Source organism: Hevea brasiliensis, chromosome 9 (assembly GCF_030052815.1).
Source record: "Hevea brasiliensis isolate MT/VB/25A 57/8 chromosome 9, ASM3005281v1, whole genome shotgun sequence".
In the NCBI taxonomy this organism is placed as follows: Eukaryota; Viridiplantae; Streptophyta; class Magnoliopsida; order Malpighiales; family Euphorbiaceae; genus Hevea; species Hevea brasiliensis.
The window spans coordinates 25199316-25220497 of record NC_079501.1 but is presented as its reverse complement, the minus strand read 5'-3'; the positions used below and the strand labels follow the sequence as shown (position 1 = coordinate 25220497).

General features: G+C 32.3%; 1 protein-coding gene across 4 annotated transcripts; it reads left to right on the top strand.

Annotated features, from left to right (window-relative positions):
* The first annotated feature begins 16769 nt into the window (after positions 1 to 16769).
* On the top strand, positions 16770 to 20228 carry LOC110656562 (uncharacterized). Of its 4 annotated transcripts, none has more exons than XM_021813419.2 (3): positions 16770 to 19058; positions 19144 to 19507; positions 19689 to 19865. In XM_021813419.2, exons 1-3 carry the CDS (start codon positions 17148 to 17150, stop codon positions 19715 to 19717), a joined length of 2304 nt encoding a protein of 767 aa, XP_021669111.2. In that variant the 5' UTR covers positions 16770 to 17147; the 3' UTR covers positions 19718 to 19865. The 4 variants fall into 4 exon arrangements, with proteins under 4 accessions (XP_021669111.2, XP_021669105.2, XP_021669119.2 ...); XM_021813413.2 differs by having other exon boundaries at positions 16771 to 17290; positions 17390 to 19058; positions 19144 to 20228; XM_021813427.2 differs by having other exon boundaries at positions 16772 to 19058; positions 19768 to 19933.
* Positions 20229 to 21182: the final 954 nt, after the last annotated feature.

The window sequence follows — 21182 nt, the reverse complement described above, 5'->3', positions numbered from 1 at the left end:
TTGGAATAGGTGTTTGCGTGCTTCATATAATTTTTTTATTATTTTAATTATTAAGTCAATTATATTTTATCTAATTATTATTAAAATTTTTATTAGTTTAGAAACTATTTTTCTTTATATCGCATTTTTCTTCCTTTTCTCCTTTAAAACTCTTCTTTGGATAGTCACTAAATTATTTTTTTATTTGTTTTATTTTTTTTTAAAATAAACTCATTGATTTATGTTTGTATGGAAGGGTTTATCTCTTTAGATATGCGCCTGTTGGGGATATATATGAGGTTTTTTCCCCTAATATCAGAATCATGCTTTACTATTATGAGGTTTTATTTTGTTTTTATTTCTTAAAATATTTGATGAGCTTTTTGGCTATTTAAAAATACAATATGAATTATTGATTCCTTTTGGTTAGAGTTTTTAGATATTTAAGTATTAATAATGATATTTTATTAATAGAGTTAATAGTATAGTTTTGTTCCTCTGTCATAGTTTGATAGTTTAAACTCTTATGTAGATTATGAAGATGATAAGTTTCAGAAAAAGTAATGTTATATGAAAGTTTTTTTATTATTTAAAACGAAAAAGAATTAGCTGTTACTCGATAAGTTATTATTTTCTATTCAAATTATCTCGAAATAGAAGTTTTCAACTATTTATATATATATATATATATATATATATATATATATATATATATATATATATTTTTTCCTCTTATGAGAAGATTACAATATGATTGTTATTAGTAAATTGTCAAATTTTTTTTTAAAAAAAAATATAAGCGCTCTTTTTTTAAACCTTTTTAAGAAAATCGTGACAGTGATAATTAAGTATAGGTTTGATAGGTTTAATTTGGTTTAAAAACTCAAAATTTAAATAAAAAAAAATTTTAAACAAATTAAATGGAATTAAATTGAATTAAGAGAAAATTGAATTAAATTAATTTGATTTATTATTTTAGACTTCATGTTGAATTCTTTTTTTTGGCTTATTTTAAATTCATTTTGACTAAATTTGATTGCAATTTTTACTTCTAACTCTAATGTCACAAGTAATAATATTTAATTAAAAATAAAATATTCAATTTGATTTTATCAATCTTTAAAAAAAACAAATTAAATTAAAAAAATTAAAATTTTTAAAATAAAAAATTAAACCGAATGAAATTATAAAAAATAAAACTGAATTTTTAAATTAAATTAAACTTTATATAATTTAAATTAAAATTTACTCACCTCGATACCTATTGTGCCAAAATATTATACAACACCCATCAAAAGATTGAACACTTTTTTCATGATGTCCTTTGATCCCACTCAAAACTCTACATTCCTGTAGATATTATTGCCCTGCTTACGACAAAAAATTACCATGTAGATTTGGCCACAGGCTACTCATAATTGAAACTAAATCATGTAATTTAAAATTAAAATTAATTATTAAATTTAATTTAAATTAATTTAAATTAAATCAAAATTAAAATTTAAATAAAAAAATTTATTTTATACATATTGGGTCTTAAATTTATAAAGAATAGGATATAAACATTAATTTTACTTAACTTTAAGGGGAATTGATGATATGATCTCTAAGTTTTACCTTATTTTATACTTTAGTCCTTAAATTTTAGAAAATTAATTATTTAGTCTCTTAATTTTACGTTATATTACACTTTAATTTTTGAATTTTAAAAAATTAATTATTTAATCTCTATAATTTTAATATATAAAATAATTTAATTCTTATAATTTTAATATTTATAATAATTTCATTCATTGATAGAATGATTAAATTATTTTATATATTAAAATTATAGATACTAAAATGTGATATAATATAAAATTTAAAGATTAAATAATTAATTTTTAAAAATTTAAAAATTAAAATATAATATAATATAAATTTACAGATTAAATAATTTTTAAATTTTAAAAATTAAAGTATAATTTATGGTAAAATCTGGAAATCAAACTATAAATTTTCCTAATTTTAATCGCTTAAAACTGGCGGATCCGGCGGCCGCATCTGCCAATTTGGCTTGACCTCCGCTGTGCAAGTGTTTCCGTCGTTTCCAATTATTATTAGACATGAGTTGAAACATTTAAGCCAGGGCGCCTACCTGATTGCCAATTTAGTGAAAAGCAAATGAACTAATGAATTTCTGTCTAGTGGCGGTCGGTGTAATCATTTTCGTAAATATGAAAATTTAAATTTATATTTCACTTATAACTCAATAAAATAAATTGCTTATTATATTTTCAATTGAAATAAAGCTCATTTTATCATTAAATTTTTAGGAAATGTTTAATTGATTTTGAAATGACTTTTTATATAATTTAAAATCAAATAAAACTAATAAATTGAATAAATCAAACTTTTAAAATATAAAATCAAATGAAAATTGATGTTAACATAATTAATTTGTCTCATTTAGAAAGAAAAACAGAACGAAACAAGTCAACAAAATCTCAATCTCTTTCCAAGTTCCAACAAAATCCAACTCAACAAAGAATCACAAAGAAAAATTAAACAAAACAAAGGAAGGACATGAGTAAATGGCTTGATTCTAAAAGTGGTTATGTAGATGGCTTGATTCTGGAGGCTGTGTCACACTATGGCTGTTGGGAAATTTTCAACGGTATATCATAAAAAAAGTATAGTTTCATTCATTTTTATTTCAAAGTCTGTGGTGATAAAGTAATACTTTAAGGTTTACACCATTAATAAACGATGACTTTTTATTTTCTCTCCGTTAAAAAATGCTAACATGGAATAGAAAAATGCTGAGTGGAAGAAAAATTTGCTGACGTGGAATAAAAAAAGTAAAAATTACAAAAAAATATTATGTGATTTTACTTATTTTTACTTTAGGGCTAGTGGTTTGTTTTGTGACAAAATGGTATCTAAGGTTTGTATCATTAGCAAACCAAGTGAACTATTTAACTCCCAAAAATAACCGAAATCTGATATCCTTCACTTTTGAAATACCGTAAAAAAGTTTATGCATATTTTCTTTGAAAAACTTAATTTGTCAATTCTAGTATTATATGATGTCTAAGTCTCTAGGACAGAAGAATTTGACACGGCGTCTAGAAGTGCTATGGAGTTCAAGGGACAACTTTGGCCACAAACTTCTCAATGCATTGTTGCTGGAAGTATCTACCACCTCATAAAAGGGAGGAACAGGTGGCTAGTGTCACGACCCGATCCTATGGACTGAGCCGGCACTAGGACCTGAGCCGACATAAAACCTCCAAGACTCGTAGTAAAACTCACTATTCCTAAACTCATACTAGGACCAAAATTAAGACACAAAATGCTAACAAAAATAAAATAAAAATGTTATAAATTTATTTTGGGCCAATTTAACCCGACTCATATTAGAAAATCAAAACTAGGGAAGCCTAGCTTAACCCTGATACCTATCATATACAAACTATTTAATATCATAAATTTTTATTAATTAATATAATATATATACAAACCAATGTCATAGCGGAGTTCTAATTATTAAATAAATAAATAATTAAATAAATAGACATAATAAACTATTAAACTAAGAAGCATAACTTGTGGAGAAAAATGCAAGTTAAATTCAAAAAAATAAACTCACTCCTCTTGCAATCTGAAAAAAATATTTGAACAGGAATGAGCGTTCTACTCAGAGAGTTTAGATATTGATTATAAGTGCAATTTTTATAACTGTCTAAAATTAGTGCAATCCTACTATGAAATGCATATCCATCATATATAACAATTAATTCACCCAATATTCGCACGGAAAGTTAATTTAGAGCTGCTTATACACCCAGTGTATCATATCAATATCAATATATATATATATATATATATATATATATATATGAAGGAACGAAAGCGTGAAAAACACAAGTTTATACTATTGAATTCAAAAATTTTCACCTAGTGTCACATGCATTATGCAAGATTTGTTTTTATCTATTTGATTTCAATGATAAACAACATATTAAAACTCTTTTAATATGTTTTTTGGATCTGTATTTTCCATTTAAGATTTTAAAATTAATCAGATTAATTTTAGAACCCTAGATTAAATCAAGAACGATTACACTAACCTCTTGATGCACTGCAGCGTGTCTGCGCCTTTGAGATTCGTCTTCAGGACACGGATGTTGTCCTCTAGCTTGTCCACACCAAGAACACCTATGGCAGCCCTTGAATAGCTTCTAAAGCTTTTTCTATTAATTAGAAAATCAAGTTCTGCCTTTTAAGAGATTAGAGATGTAAACAGGACACTAGAAACAATTCCTAGTGTTCTTAATTCAAGAGATTGATGGCTAATCTCTTTGAATTGATGAGAGATGAAGAAGAATAGAGGGAGGGCTGCAAAATGGCGTGACAAAGGAGTGTGGCTGTTGGTTGTTTTTATTTTTCTCATAACAACACTTAAATAGCTAGGTTAACACATTAAACCCTTGCCACATGTCACCCTTTGATTAGCTCTAGGTTTAAGTGACCCAATCACATTGTGCCAAGTGTCAAACCTATATGTAATCTTGATTTTAATCATCTTACATGATTAAAAAAACATTTGGCAAGCTTATGTGTTATGCCATGTGTCACCATCTCATGGTGCCACGTGTCACACTGCAAAATGACCAAAATGCCCCTGTGTCTTAATTTTGAGTTCTCAAACCAAAATAATTATTTTTCTTCTTCTAATTAATTTATATCAAATATAAATTAATTAATTAATCTCTATTAATTAATTTCTCATTAATTAAATTCATATTTAAATACTTTAAATATAAATTTAACTTATATTATACATCCAATAATCTAGATTTCGTTTCAAGTCATGCTAGGGACTTTGCAAACTAATTGCAAACCAAACCTATTTAATTAATCAATTAAACTCTTTAATTAATTAATTAAATCATATTTAATTAGGTGATAACTTGTGTATGTGTGTGACTTACTAGGCTCATCACTAATTGGCAATGAGACATGATATCAACTCTTAATATCATCAGAACTCTTTCTTACCATAAATGATTTCTCTAAATCATTTTATGAACCTCATAGACCATGGTTAACACCTAGCATAGCATGCCATAGCCACCCAATTAGTAATAAGGTTTACCTTAAATGAACCTATAATCATATGTTATCATGCACTAGAATCTCTACATACAAAATCCCAACTCAAGTTTGAGTCATGGTTTATGTCAAACTCCATTTGCTATGAATATTATGTTCTCTTTTAATTCCAGTTCTTGATTAAAAAGATTTTCTCATCAGAAACTCTTTTCTGAATAAATCTATCTGTCCTGGCCAGGAACTTGAAACATCAAGAACAATTAAATGAACATAGGATTTTATCTCTATTTACTTAGAGAAACAGATTCCATCTTGATCAACACCTACCTCCATATATAACTAGTAGGAGCCAACAGATGCCCATATACCCATACACAGTACAAGTATGAAAGCAGTATCAAACTCAAACTACCTATATACAAGATAACTGTGCTATCTCAGGTCTAAAGATTATATGCACTGATATGATTTATGACAAAACATTGACAAGAGTAAACTCCATGTGCTTGTCATAAGTGTCACTGGTTCGGCCTACTTATCATTTATAAGTGCCTATCATGTTTGTTATATGGCATGAGACTCACCATTCCATCTTATTTATATCTCATATAAATAACTTGGGAACAAACATGAATACAATCTTTCTGGATAAGTCATGTCCTTATTATGAAGTATCCTCGATTGTGAACCTATTTATGATACTTCGTGCTATAAATATTGTCACTCATATTCTTAACAACTTAAGAATAATATTTCTAACAAAATATCAATGGACCTTTTCTATTACACATAAATATATTATGTAAACGGAAAAGTGGAAATGCCATTTATTAATAAAATATGTACAAGATACATACTAAATGATATGCTCTAGGGCATACTACTAACAATCTCCCACTAGCACTAGAGCCATTCATTACAATATCTTAGACCTATCTTCTCAAGATGTCGGTCTAACTGAGTCTGTGACATAGGCTTAGTGAATGGATCAGCTGGATTTTCAGCTGATGCTATTTTCTGCATGGCTAAATCGCCTTGCCCAACTATATCTCTGATAATGTGGTAGTGCCTTTCTATGTGTTTGGATTTTGGGTGAGACCTTAGTTCCTTAGCCTGTATGACTACTCCATTATTGTCACAGTGTAATGGAACTGCTGACTCAATGGAAGGAACTACTGTAAGTTACATCACGAACTTTTAATCCAAACAACTTCCTTTGCAGCATCTGATGCAGCAATATACTCAGCCTCTGTAGTGGAATCTGCAGTCGTGCTCTGTTTGGAACTCTTCCAACTGACTGCACCTCCATTACAAATGAACACATATCCAGAGGTAGACTTTCTATCATCGATATCTGATTGGAAATCAGAATCAGTATAACCATCCAATTGCAAGTCTCCACCTCCATAAATCAAGAATAAATCCTTAGTTCTTCTCAAGTACTTAAGAATATTCTTGTGACTATCGATGTTCCAAACACGGATTGGATTGATACCGCTAGTCAAACTAACGACATATGCAATATCCGGCCTAGTACACAACATTGCATACATTAAACTTCCAATAGCCGAAGCATATGGAATCCTGGCCATCTTATCTCTTTCTTCAGGTGTCTTTGGAGACATCTCTTTAGAAAGATGGATACCATGTCTCACTGGTAACAATCTTCTCTTGGAATCAAGCATGTTAAACCTCTTTAACACCTTTTCCAAGTATAGACTTTGGGATAAACCAATTATTCGTTTCGCTCTATCTCTATAGATGCGAATCCCAAGAATATAGGTTGCCTCCCCTAAGTCTTTCATGGAGAATGTATTTGACAACCATACCTTTATAGTCGTCAACATACCTGTGTCATTACCCATCAACAGTATGTCATCCACATATAAGACAAGAAAAGTGATAGCACTATCACTAACCTTCTTATATACACATGCCTCATCCTCATTTTTGATAAAACCAAAGGATTTAATGGCTTCATCAAAACGGATGTTCCAACTCCTCGAAGCTTGTTTCAACCCATAAATGGATCGCTTTAGCTTGCATACCTTGGAACCATTTTGGGATTCAAAAACCCTTAGGTTGTTCCATGAAAATGTTTTCTTCAATGTATCCATTGAGAAAAGCTGTTTTGACATCCATCTGCCAAATCTCATAATCATAGTACGCAGCAATTGCTAATAAAATCCTAATTGATTTAAGCATGGCAACAGGCGAGAAAGTCTCCTCATAGTCAATTCCTTGCCTTTGGCAAAACCCTTTCGCTACTAGCCTTGCCTTATAGGTCTCTACCTTTCCATCAGAACCAATTTTCTTCTTGAAAACCCATTTGTTCCCTATAGGTACAATACCTTTAGGTGGGTCAACAAGATCCCAAACTTGATTCTTATACATGGAATCAATCTCGAATTTTATAGCATCAATCCATTTTGAAGAGTCTATATCTGATATAGCTTCTTCATAGGTAAGTGGATCATCTCCATGATCTACTTCTTCATGAGTAGACAACTCTTGTTCTTCTTCATGAAGAAAACCATATCTCACTGGTGGGTGAGATACCCTGGTTGTTCTACGAGGAACAGCTGTAGATGTTTCATCAACGGGTATAGGTTGATTAGATGGATCTATATCCATCTGATCTGTTGGTTGGTCAGAATTCTCCAATTCTAACTCTATTTGCCTTCCTTTGCCTCCTTCTTGGACAAATTGTTGTTAAAGAAATGTAGCATCTCTACTTATCACAACTTTTGTGAAATAGGCAAATAAAATAATATCCAAAACTATCTTTTGGATATCCAACAAATCGACCTTTTTCTGATCTGGTCTCCAATTTATCAGTGTTCAGCTTTTTGATATAAGCTGGACAACCCCAAATCTTAACATGCTTAAGACTTGGTTTTCTTCCATGCCATATCTCATAAGGTGTGGAAGAAACTGATTTTGATAGAATCCTATTCAGAATATACAAAGCTGATTCTAATGCAAATCCCCAAAAGGAGATTGGCATATCAGTATAGCTCATCATACTACGTACCATATCCAATAGGGTACGATTTCTCCTTTCAGATACACCATTCAGCTGTGGCGTTCCTGGAGGAGTCAGCTATGAAACAATGCCATGCTCTCTCAAGTATTCATCAAATTCAGTACTCAAATATTCACCTCCACGATCTGATCGAAGAGCTTTAATATTCTTTCCTGTTTGATTTTCTACTTCAGATTTAAATTTTTTGAACTTTTCAAAAGATTCATGTTTGTATTTCATCAAATACAAATACCCAAACCTTGATTTATCATCAGTAAAGGTAATAAAATAATGAAAGACCCCACTAGCCATTTCTTTAAATGGACCACATACATCACAATGTAATAGCTCCAAAATATTTTCACTCTTAGCCTGTCCAACAAAGGGTGATCTAGTCATTTTGCCACAAGGCAAGATTCACAAGTTGGAGTAGGCTCAGAGTCCAATAAGGATAGAATCCCCATTTTCTTCAATTTTGTAATCCTATCTTCTGCAACATGACATAACCTTAAGTGCCAAATATATTTTGAACTTGAGTTGGTTTTCACCACGGCATTGCATTCATTTAGATTGCTATACTCTGGCCAGTGGAAACACTTTCTTACTGGCAATGGAAACACTTTCCTATTGGCAATGGAAACACTTTCCTTTGCCTTCATCAGCTTTAGTCTTCCTTTTCTGTTTAGCTATTTTCTTAGAAGGACCAGGAATCTGAGATTTCTTTTTCTTATTGCCCTTCTTCTTATTGGACTTTCCAGTAGAAGAAGATGCAACCAAAGCTACCTCTTTTCCTTTATTGCCTGGCATATTCTTTTGGGCAATAACCAGCATGTTGAGTAAACCAGCTAAGGTGCATTCCTGTCTAGTCATATGGAAATTTGTCACAAAATTCCCAAAAGACTCAGGAAAGGACTGAAGGATCAAATCCGTCTGTAGTTGAAAATCCATGTTAAAGTCAAGATGTTCCAGCTGCTCAATCATCCGAATCATCTTGTGGACATGATCCCCAACATTCTGTCCCTCAGACTTCCTCATACGGAATAGCTGTCTAGATATCTCATACCTAGCATTCCTGCTGTGCTCACCATACAACTCTTGTAGGTGAAGGAGGATCTCACTCGCACTCTGCATGTTCTCATGTTGCTTCTGTAACTCATTACTCATGGTAGCAAGCATGTAACACTTAGCTCTCATATCATGCTCCTTCCACTTGTCCAAAGTATCATGTTCCTCTTGTGTGGCCTCTGGAGGTAAGGGACCAGGAACATTTGAATCTAGAACATATCCTATATGTTCAAGGTTCAGGACAAGTTTCAAATTTCTTAGCCAATCAGACAGATTAGGTCCTGTCAACCTATTGTGATCAAGTATGCTTGCAAGGATATTGGATGGTGGTGGTTGTTTTGTGCTCATTTTTATCAGAAAATTAACTGCAGAAAATAACCAGATTAATTAGTAAATGTATCATGTAATTAACCAAAATGATTATGGTCTTTTAATCAAATTGGTCCTCCCACTAACTTAGCGAATCCTACACTTCCAAAGTAGGAAACGGAAATCCTAGTTGGATGGATTTCTAGTGGGTGATTGAATTCTTATAATTCTATTGATCATCCTCAGGTACATCTATTATTGCAATTACAATAAACTATAAGTGAGCAACTCCTTGCCCATCACATCTCATGTGAGGTTCAATCCTTTACCTAGCCCCTAATGCTCAAAATCTCAGGTACATCCATTATTGACTTATCTTGCATTAGTTAAGTTGATCCCATTGAGCCAGTAATTATGCAAATAATTTTAATGTCCTCAGGTACATCCAATATTGGCCACTAAACCATTTACATATTTACAACATCTCATGCTTAACAATTATTCTTAAGAAAATCTCTTAAATAAATTGCATCTTATGCAACTATTTAAAATTTCTTAAAATAATTGCCCCAATGGAGAGCTTATGTTATAATTACTTTAGTTATAGCATTTCCAACTTAATCATTTGTTTGGAAGATTTTATGGTCATTCTATTTACTATTAAGGTCTCACTTTGCACATTATCCATTTAGCATGCATATATCATATAATTGCATACATTCCCATACATCTCATGCATTCATGGATAAGCAGTAAATATGGTATGATCATGGACTTTCTAAGGGATTCAATTCTGAGCCACCAAGAATTGAATTAGGGCATTCCTAGGTGCATTTCATTCATTCATTTTACAAGAGTTGCTGAAGGAGTACATAATCAACATTTGATCTTGAATTCCTCCCACTGGTCCCACCAATGCTCTTGACCTCCTTGAACTTCTTGCAATCCAATATTACATAGTAATCCTTGGCATACCAATGCGAATTTACAAGAACTTAAATAAATGAAATTACAACCCAAAAATTATTACAAACTTAATAATACATGCCCAAAATAAATTAAAATAAATTAATTAATTTACAATCCCAAAGAAACATAAAAGAAATAAATCCAATCACATTGGTCTTTTATAGTCCATGATCATCCATCATGCATATCACTATTTAACAATTAAATAAAACATACATACTTAAATTAAATTGAATATCTCATATTCAACTTAAAAATTCAGATTTGAATATGATTCAAATAAATTTAAAAATTCATATTTGAATCTCATTCAAACAAATTTAAAAATTCAGATTTGAATCACATTCAAACATTTTTTAAAAAATCAGATTTGAATCACATTCAAATATTTTTTAAAAAATCAGATTTGAATCACATTCAAATATTTTTTTAAAAAATCAGATCTGAATTTTATTCAATCAATTTTAAAAAATCAGATTTAAATATGATTCAAACAACTTTAAAATTCAGATTTGAATCACATTCAAACAATTTTTAAAATTCAGATTTGAATCACATTCAAACAATTTTTAAAATTCTGATTTGAATCATAATTTAATTGTGTGATAAAAATTACTAATTAAACACTTTAATTAGTCAAAGAATAGGCCTTAGATCATACAACAATTGCAGAATTAAAAGCCAAACCTTAAACCACCCATGGAAGCCAAACCATGCGCACCATTGATGGTGTTTTTTCAAGTATGCCGCTAACTTGCTTTGCAACCAGCAATGAACTTTTGATCTCATGATCAAACACACAATTAAATCGTATAATCAATAATCTAAATGGCAAATATAGTGGCTCTGATACCAATTGAAGGAACGGAAGCGTGAAAAACACAAGTTTATACCATTGAATTCAAAAATTTTCACCTAGGGTCACATGCATCATGCAAGATTTATTTTTATCTATTTGATTTCAATGATAAACAACATATTAAAACTCTTTTAATATGTTTTTGGATCTGTATTTGCCATTTAAGATTTTAAAATTAATCAGATTAATTTTAGAACCCTAGATAAATCAAGAACGATTACACTAACCTCTTGATGCACTGCAGCGTGTCTGCGCCTTTGAGATTCGTCTTCAGGACACCAGATGTTGTCCCTCTAGCTTGTCCACACCAAGAACACCTATGGCAGCCCTTGAATAGCTTCTAAAGCTTTTTCTATTAATTAGAAAATCAAGTTCTGCCTTTTAAGAGATTAGAGATGTAAATAGGACACTAGAAACAATTCCTAGTGTTCTTAATTCAAGAGATTGATGGCTAATCTCTTTGAATTGATGAGAGATGAAGAAGAATAGAGGGAGGGCTGCAAAATGGCGTGAAAAAGGAGTGTGGCTGTTGGTTGTTTTTATTTTTCTCATAACAACACTTAAATAGCTAGGTTAACACATTAAACCCTTGCCACATGTCACCCTTTGATTAGCTCTAGGTTTAAGTGACCCAATCACATTGTGCCAAGTGTCAAACCTATATGTAATCTTGATTTTAATCATCTTACATGATTAAAAAAACATTTGGCAAGCTTATGTGTTATGCCATGTGTCACCATCTCATGGTGCCACGTGTCACACTGCAAAATGACCAAAATGTCCCTGTGTCTTAATTTTGAGTTCTCAACCCAAAATAATTATTTTTCTTCTTCTAATTAATTTATATCAAATATAAATTAATTAATTAATCTCTATTAATTAATTTTTCATTAATTAAATTCATATTTAAACACTTTAAATATAAAATTAACTTATATTATACATCCAATAATCTAGATTTGGTTTCAAGTCATGCTAGGGACTTTGCAAACTAATTGCAAACCAAACCTATTTAATTAATCAATTAAACTCTTTAATTAATTAATTAAATCATATTTAATTAGGTGATAACTTGTGTATGTGTGTGACTTACTAGGCTCATCACTAATTGGCAATGAGACATGATATCAACTCTTAATATCATCAGAACTCTTTCTTACTATAAATGATTTCTCTAATTCATTTTATGAACCTCATAGACCATGGTTAACACCTAGCATAGCATGCCATAGTCACCCAATTAGTAATAAGGTTTACCTTAAATGAACCTATAATCATATGTTACCATGCACTAGAATCTCTCTGTTACAAAATCCCAACTCAAGCTGGAGTCATGGTTTATGTCAAACTCCATTTGCTATGAATATTATGTTCTCTTTTAATTCCAGTTCTTGATTAAAAGATTTTCTCATCGAAACTCTTTTAGAATAAATCTATCTGTCCTGGCCAGGAACTTGAAACATCAAGAACAATTAAATGAACATAGGATTTTATCTCTATTTACTTAGAGGAACAGATTCCATCTTGATCAACACCTACCTCCATATATAACTAGTAGGAGCCAACACATGCCCATATACCCATACACAGTACAAGTATGAAAGCAGTATCAAACTCAAACTACCTATATACAAGATAACTGTGCTATCTCAGGTCTAAAGATTATATGCACTGATATGATTTATGACAAAACATTGACAAGAGTAAACTCCATGTGCTTGTCATAAGTGTCACTGATTCGGCCTACTTATCATTTATAAGTGCCTATCATGTTTGTTATATGGCATGAGACTCACCATTCCATCTTATTTATATCTCATATAAATAACTTGGGAACAAACATGAATACAATCTTTCTGGATAAGTCATGTCCTTATTATGAAGTATCCTCGATTGTGAACCTATTTATGATACTTTGTGCTATAAATATTGTCACTCATATTCTTAACAACTTAAGAATAATATTTCTAACAAAATATCAATGGACCTTTTCTATTACACATAAATATATTATGTAAACGAAAAAGTGAAAATGCCATTTATTAATAAAATATGTATAAGATACATACTAAATGATATGCTCTAGGACATACTACTAACAATATATATGTATATATATATATATATATATATATATATATATGGGAGCTGATAAGCTCTTTTAATCCAATACTTGCCAATGAGGTCAACTAAAGCCGGACTTTTCCTTAATAATCCAAGTGCGGGAGTCAGCGAGATCAACTCAAAGCTGTACTTACCCCGACTTATCCATATATAAAAATCGGATCCCAGTGAGTCAAGTTCCAACAGTGACTACCCATCCTACCCAAGTCCACATCCATACCATACTCACGCCAATGCACACACAGAGCTCCAAATTATCCTCAGGGTGACAATCACAAATAAATAATAATAAATAAATATACAGCAACCAAAATATCCCTAATATATTAATTGTATATGTGCATAATTAAATATTTATAACATGCATGAACATGCCAGGTATATATAATTAATATTGAAATTACAAAAATAATCAACATCCAACTCATAGACTGGTCGACTGGATTACAGCTGATCTGGCTAAAAGGAGAAGAAAGGTTGGCCAGCACAGATTACCTAAATAGACACATTGACCTCTATTAAATTTATTGACAGAATTAATTAATTAGTTTAATCAAAAAAGCAAAAATAATTTTCTAAGGTCTTGCCGAAATTTTGACAAAGTCTCCTCTATAATTGGACCTAACACCCCTGCAAAAATATCAATAACACACTGAGTCTCAGGCCTAAAATAACAATTATAATATCCATCCTAGGCCTATAAGAATCCTAATCTAAGTCTAATTCTCCAAACTCTAGTTCAGGTGCCTAACTCCTTTACAGTCCAAATAATTATTTGTAGCACTTTAAAAATTATGAAAATATTCCTAGAGGTTCTCTATATCGTCCTTGTAATGATTAAATTTATTTCACTCAATTTAACTAAGTCAGGAATATTTTACAGATTTATCAGCTAGTTTAGTTAAGGTAAAAATTACACAACTTAAGTTTTCTGACTGCCTTTGCAAATTTTGCTACCTGAAACGCATTCGTAACGTCTGAAAATGTTGAGATCGACTATGCTTCGGGACAGGCCACCAGTGAAGGTGCAAACTTCAGGTTCAAAAATCTATTGACAATGATTTAAAAAATCAGAGTATTCATGCAAAATTAACTCTATATCAGCATACCTCACTTATGGAATTACTATGCCTAAAATGAATAAAATGTTTTTTTTACATGAAATATCTTAGCAGTGTGTGATTTTTTATTATTAAAAATAATTAAAAATATTATTTTAATATCACACCAGCAAAAATTAACAGTGTTTGACAAAATGTTATAATCGCTTATAGAGTGTTATCACAATGTACTATTTTGTTATAAAGTAAATCTCAGACTCTGAAATGAAAATGAGTGAACCTATATAATACTTTTTAATAATTTTCACGTCAACAGATTTCTTTTTCACATCAGCAATTTTCTATTCCACGTCAATATCTTTTAACGGAGAGAGTATGAAAAATTATTATTTATTAAGGATGTAAATTTTAAGGTACTATTTTATCACAAAACTTTAAAATAAAAAATAAATAAAATCACAAGTTATTTTTTTTTATAATTTCTCCAATTTTCAAATTTTTTTGTTGCTGTCAAGCTTCCCTCTCCAAATTTCGTCTCCCATAAGCAAAAAATCATAGAAGAAACATATGGTTCTATGGTATAGTGAATACCTGAATGAGGATCGCGTCAAATGCCTGAATGCTTGGTGGCTGCGACTGTCAGTCTATTTTCACTTTCAAAAGTCTTGGCAACAAATTTCAACAAAAGATCAGTCTAATTGAATTTAAATTAAAATTTTAGTTTAATTGCATAAATTGTCCCTAAATTTAGAGACCTTCGTATTTTCATCTTTAAATTTTAATTTATTAAAATAAAATTATTGAACTTAACTTCTACCACAGAAAAAGTCCTCTTCACTGGAATTTAATGTGAATTCTGATTAAATGCATACGTGGCTTTTTTAGCATGACTTTTTTAAATGATAAAAATCCACATATGACTAATCTTCAACCATAAGTGCAATTCTAAGCTCATGAAGGCACAACCCAACACACCATAAGCAGAACCAGCTCCTCCATGCCTGTGCCATCTCCATTTTCTTTTTGATTATCACTTAAACACCACAAATACAAACCATGGCAAACCCAGCTTCAATGTCATTTCTCGCAATCAAAGACTAAAAACCTCATAGCACCATGCTGCATATACCCACACCATTTCACAACTCCCATCCCATCGCCACCATCTACCTTCAAATCCCTTTTTATAGACACTAACCCACACCATCTCTTTCTCAATCATTTGGCAACAAACCCATTTCATTCATATTTTGCTTCCCCAACAAACCCACATATCCACAATCACTATTGCAGCGTTGCCCTTTTTCGTCTCAGCCAGCAAGGTTGGAGCTTGAAGTAAGGGAAATCTTAACAACTATTGACAAATTTTTGGAGAAATTTCTATTCGCATGTTCTCAACTAACCCATTATCCTTGTCCCTCACTATGTCTCTCTTCAATCTGACTCACAACACGCTAACTGTTTCCTTTTATCGATACAGTGCCATCACCACAGAACGCAAGCTCCACCATTGACCTCAATTTAAAGCTTTCTACTTTACGGTTTCCTCTTGGTGCTTCTACCTCTGCTTTCGATTCAAGCTATGGTAATCCTCTTGGTGATCCTTAATCTGTCAATTAAACAACTACTGATTTTTTTTATTTCATTCCCTCTTTGAGGTTTTCTAGGGTTAGATCTCTATGGGTTTTTTCACTTTGGTTTGGATGTTTAGTGCCTACAAATGGAAATTTCATAAGCAGAGGAAACGTCAATGAGGGAGTTGATGACTGTAGAAGGGAGGATATCTTAAGAGAAGAGGAAGAAGAGAAATAGTGAGAGAGAAAGAAAGAGATGGAGAAGAATTTTAGAGAGATAATCACTCTTGCAATCTTGGATGAAGGGGAGAAATAACGGCACAATTTTTTTTTTATTTTTATTATTTAAAAAGTCAAGCTGGAAAGTCATATATTCATTTAACCAAAGTTTATATCCGATTTTGATGAAGAGGACTTTATCTGCAATCAAAGTGAAATTTAATGATTTTATTTTAATAAATTAAAGTTAAAAAATAAAAATGAAAGTATTATCTAAATTAAGGAACTATTCGTATAATTAATGAATTTATTTAATTTAAAAAAATTAATTAAAAAAATTAATTATTTTAGATTTAAATAATAAATTATTTTTAAATTTTTTATTTTTATAAAAAATAAAAAATTAAAGGTATAAAAACTTGAATTTATAGACAAGTGATATTCTTTTTAATTATTAATCAAATAAAATTTACCATTTTATTCCGTCAGTCTTAATCTAGATATCAATTGTAATTATTTATTTTATAAAAATTAAAAAAAAAAGTTATAAGTTTGAATAGAATCTCAAATGCTATCTTGAAATTAATGGTCATAAAAACTTGTGTAGATCCAATGAAGAGTAGTTTAATGCCAGTGACAGAATTGGAACCTCAGCTTTTAAAAATGCTGTTGGACTTTCCCATCGATTATCACCTAATCCAAACAATACGCGACAAACAATCATGAAATATCTTCCTTCGCCCTGTACTTTCTTTCATTTTCTATTTCACTGTCTTTCTCCTTCCTCAACTATGCATTTGATGTGAGCAAGAATCTGCTTGCAGACACAATCACTTACTTATTATTTTCTCTGTTGTAAGATAGAGATGTCGTTTTATGGAAAAAGAAGATTCAAGTATTTCCTGCACCGGCACGATTTGGAGCATTTAGAGAAGGAAGATGTCCCCAAAGGAGTTTTCTGTAAGGGATGTAATAGGCACATATTGGGTCACGCCTACTCTTGCAGTCGGTGCGAGTTTTATCTTCATCCATCTTGTGCTGAGCTTCTACAAGAGATCAATCATTTCTTTCATCAATGTGTTCTTACCCTCAAAATTTTTTCTTCCAGTTTTACTTGTAATGCTTGTTACCAAGCCCGATCTGGCTTCGCCTATGTCTGTGAAACATGCCGTGTTAATTTCGATCCTGAGTGCGTCCACCAGCTTTCCACCATGAAATCTGAAGATGGAGATGGGCGTATTGAACATTTCAGTCATCACCATCCTTTGAAAGATTATGAAGCAGAAGCTTTGTGTCATATATGTGGACAGCTCTGCTCTGGTCCTGCTTGGGGTTGCAGCCAATGCAATTTTTATCTCCACAAATACTGCATGAAGATTTTACCTCGAAGGATTAAGCACTGGTTTCATTCTTGCCCTCTTACTTTTCTCACATTACCGGATTATCGGTGCGTTGTTTGTCTGAAAACAGGCTCTGGCTTGATCTTCCGCTGTCTCAAGTGTCGTTTTGAATTATGTGTTGAATGTTGTCTAATGTCTGTTATAAAATCCAATAGGTCCTCCAAGCATCCAGGAGAGATCCAACATTTCTTCCATTCATGTCCTCTCATTCTCAAAATTTCATCCTCCTTTACCTGTAATGGTTGTTTAGGACATCGCTCAGATTTCACTTACTGGTGTCAACACTGTGATTTTTATCTGGATTTAATGTGCGCAAGGACTTTTGCCATAAAATCCGAAGGTGAAGAGAAGAAGATCCAACATTTCAGTCATTGGCATCCTTTGGAACCCTTTGAAAAGATGGAAGATTATGAAGTTCTCTGTGTTGTATGTGGTAATCCATCATCGGATCCTACCTATTGTTGCAGCAGATGCAAATTCTATATTCATAAGTCTTGTATGGACACTTTACCTCAAAAGATTCAACGCTTCTTTCATCCGTGTCCTCTCATCCTACTCAATACTCCACATTCCTATCAGTGCGCTGCTTGCGACGAAAATTGCTTACCAGGCCTGACCTTCTGCTGCGGCAACTGTCATTTCCAATTGGATACCAGATGCGCATTGCAGCCCATGATAAAATATGAGGGCCAGGAGAAAATTAAACATATTAGCCATGTGCATCCTTTGACACTCTATCCAGAGAACAATGTTCATCACGAAGTTTGCTGTAAAGGGTGTGAAAAGAACTGCTCAATTCTTGCCTATGGTTGCAGCAATTGCAACTTCTATTTGCATAAATCCTGCGCCGAGCTTCCACTGGAGATCATGAATTCCTATCACCCAGCTCACCCACTTATTCTTTTGAATGTGGGTTCTCAAAATCTTAAAAAAGTAAAGTGCAATTTTTGTCTCAAAGAATGCGGTGGATTTGTTTTTCGTTGTGGGGAGTGCAATTTCAATCTGGATGTTGATTGTGCTTTCTTGAAGCCAACTGTAGAGTTTATGAAACACAGTCACCTTCTCACTGTTGTGGATAATATATACGGTGAACTCGAATGTTGTGCTTGTAATAGAAGCTGTATTAGCTCCCCTGCATTCCGTTGTCTAGAGTGCGATTACAATCTTCACCTTGTATGTGGTCCATTGCCAGTCACCATCAAGCACAAATGTCATATAGATCCCCTCACCCTCAAAGATTTTTACGTCGAGGATGAAGATGATGATGATGAATTTTACTGTGATGCTTGTGAAGAACGAAGGGATCCAAAACTCTGTGTTTATTACTGTGAGATAGGTTGCCCAATGATAGTTGAAGTAAAATGTGTACTTTCAGTGGTACTTGCTTATATTGATATTTTTTTTTCATGTTCTTAACATTTACTTCACGCTGAAGCTGTAATCTTTTAATGGTTCTTGCTAGGTCATACCAGCACTCAGGGGAGAGCGTGGAGATGTGAAATTGAGAACAGCAGTTAGACAGATCACCAGTAAGGTGATAAGCAAAGAACTAATGGTGACAGAGATGAAGCAAAATGAGGCAGCCAATGAGACAAGGGAAGGTTTGTCCTTTGATGATATATTTCATTCTCTAAATGCATCCGAGAAAAACGAAATCAATGACATCATTGAAAGAATGCAAAAGAAAATGAAAAGAGGTAAAGAATCTGTTAAGGGCAAGGAGAAAGATGGTACTCATCCTGCATTATTTACGAGCGAGGCCTTCAGACGGTTCATGGACTGTATTGACGCTCATAACATTTGCCTTTGGAAGCAATACAAACAAGGTTCGTCGTCTCTAAAAACCAAACGCAGTTTGCTTAATTCGGCTATGATACTAAATGGTCCTTCTGTAGTTTTGGGCAATGAATTTCCAAGCTTTTTATTGGAGCAAAACGAATTTGTCAAAATTGGGGATGTGCTGCTCTCTCCTACTCTGAACTCAATTTATATGCAATTGCTTGGCAGATTCAGGGACGATGATATTCCCGGCCTAAGTCCCAAAGTAGGGTCATTAATTCTTTACATCTTATGTGGTGTCATACAGAATATGAGCACAACTAAGGTTGTGGATGTCACAGAACATAAACTTGGAGAATGGGTTGCTTGCTTAAAATGGGCTGAGTGTGCTGGGTTCAAAATTCAGTTCTTGTTCAGACATATTAAGCGTGTTGCGCGTGTCCACTATGTGTTTCGAGCTAGGAAGTTGCTAGACAGCTCCGAAGTTGAACACCAGCAAGAAATTGAACGGACTAGGGAAGAGGTTGAGAAACTAAGAACAAAAATGGAAGCGGCCACAGCCAAGTTTCAACTGATAGAGGAACATAAAAAGTCTCGTACAGCACGCGAGAAACAATTCCTAAAGAAGACGCCTCTGGCGATGCAGTGGAAGCCTGCGGCTGATGGATTGTTTGATATTGTAAAAGATCACAAGTAATTAAGGCCTTGTGTTCAAGAGCTTGGTTTTTAATAGTAAATAAAAGTTTTTTTTTTTTGCCAAAATTAAAATTCATCAGACCGTATGAGTACAAGCCCAAAGGCTTGATTATATGAAAGGAGGCTCATAGGCCGGATTACAAGAGCTGAATCCAACTCATAACAATCACACCACCCTGAGCCCATGGAAATACACCAAACCTAGCCCACATAGCAGGAACCCTAAGGATGGTGAGCATTTGACCCGTAATCTATGGCCCTGCCAGTAAGGAAGTTCCCAAATATTGCGGTGCCGCCTACATTGTTTAACTGATCATAGGAAGATATTCCTAATTTAGTACTTATATTTCAGGTAAAATAAAGAAATTTAAGAGTGTCATTCTCTAAAAATTTTATTCTTATCAGGTCTGTTATTTGGGAATTTTATTATTTTTTAGTTTATTTTAGTTTAATTTAGTATTCTTAATTAGGATTAAATCAGGTTCTAAAAATACTAATGTGATTGGAATTCTTAATTCTATAAATAAGACTTAGGATTTCTATTATTAGGAGACAAGCTTTGTTATGATAATTTTATATATGAGATCAATGATATTGGAGAATTAGTTCTATCTTTAAGGATTAATGTTTATTTTATTCTTTGTTCTTGTTTGTAACACATTAATTTTGGTATCATAGCCTAAAATTGAGCCATATTTTTATCACTTTCCACAAAATTACTAGACTTTCCATTCAAGTCTTTCCATTCCTTAGATTCTCACTAGTGTTTTTATCCTTTGAATTTTTTCCTTGTTTCCCACAGTTCAAAAAAAAAAAAAAGGAGTCGAAAACCAGAAGAGCCTAGCAACTTGTCATCAACTGCTGATTTGTCTCTTCGCGTCGTTAGAAATTCAATCCGATGCCCCTGGAGCTTTAACTCGATGGATCGGGTACTTGGATTAGCTTTCACACCCAATAAGCTCACCCTTGTTTTTAGCGGAAACAACTCTTAAAAGCTTTTTTTTTTTTTTTTTTTTTTTTTTTTTT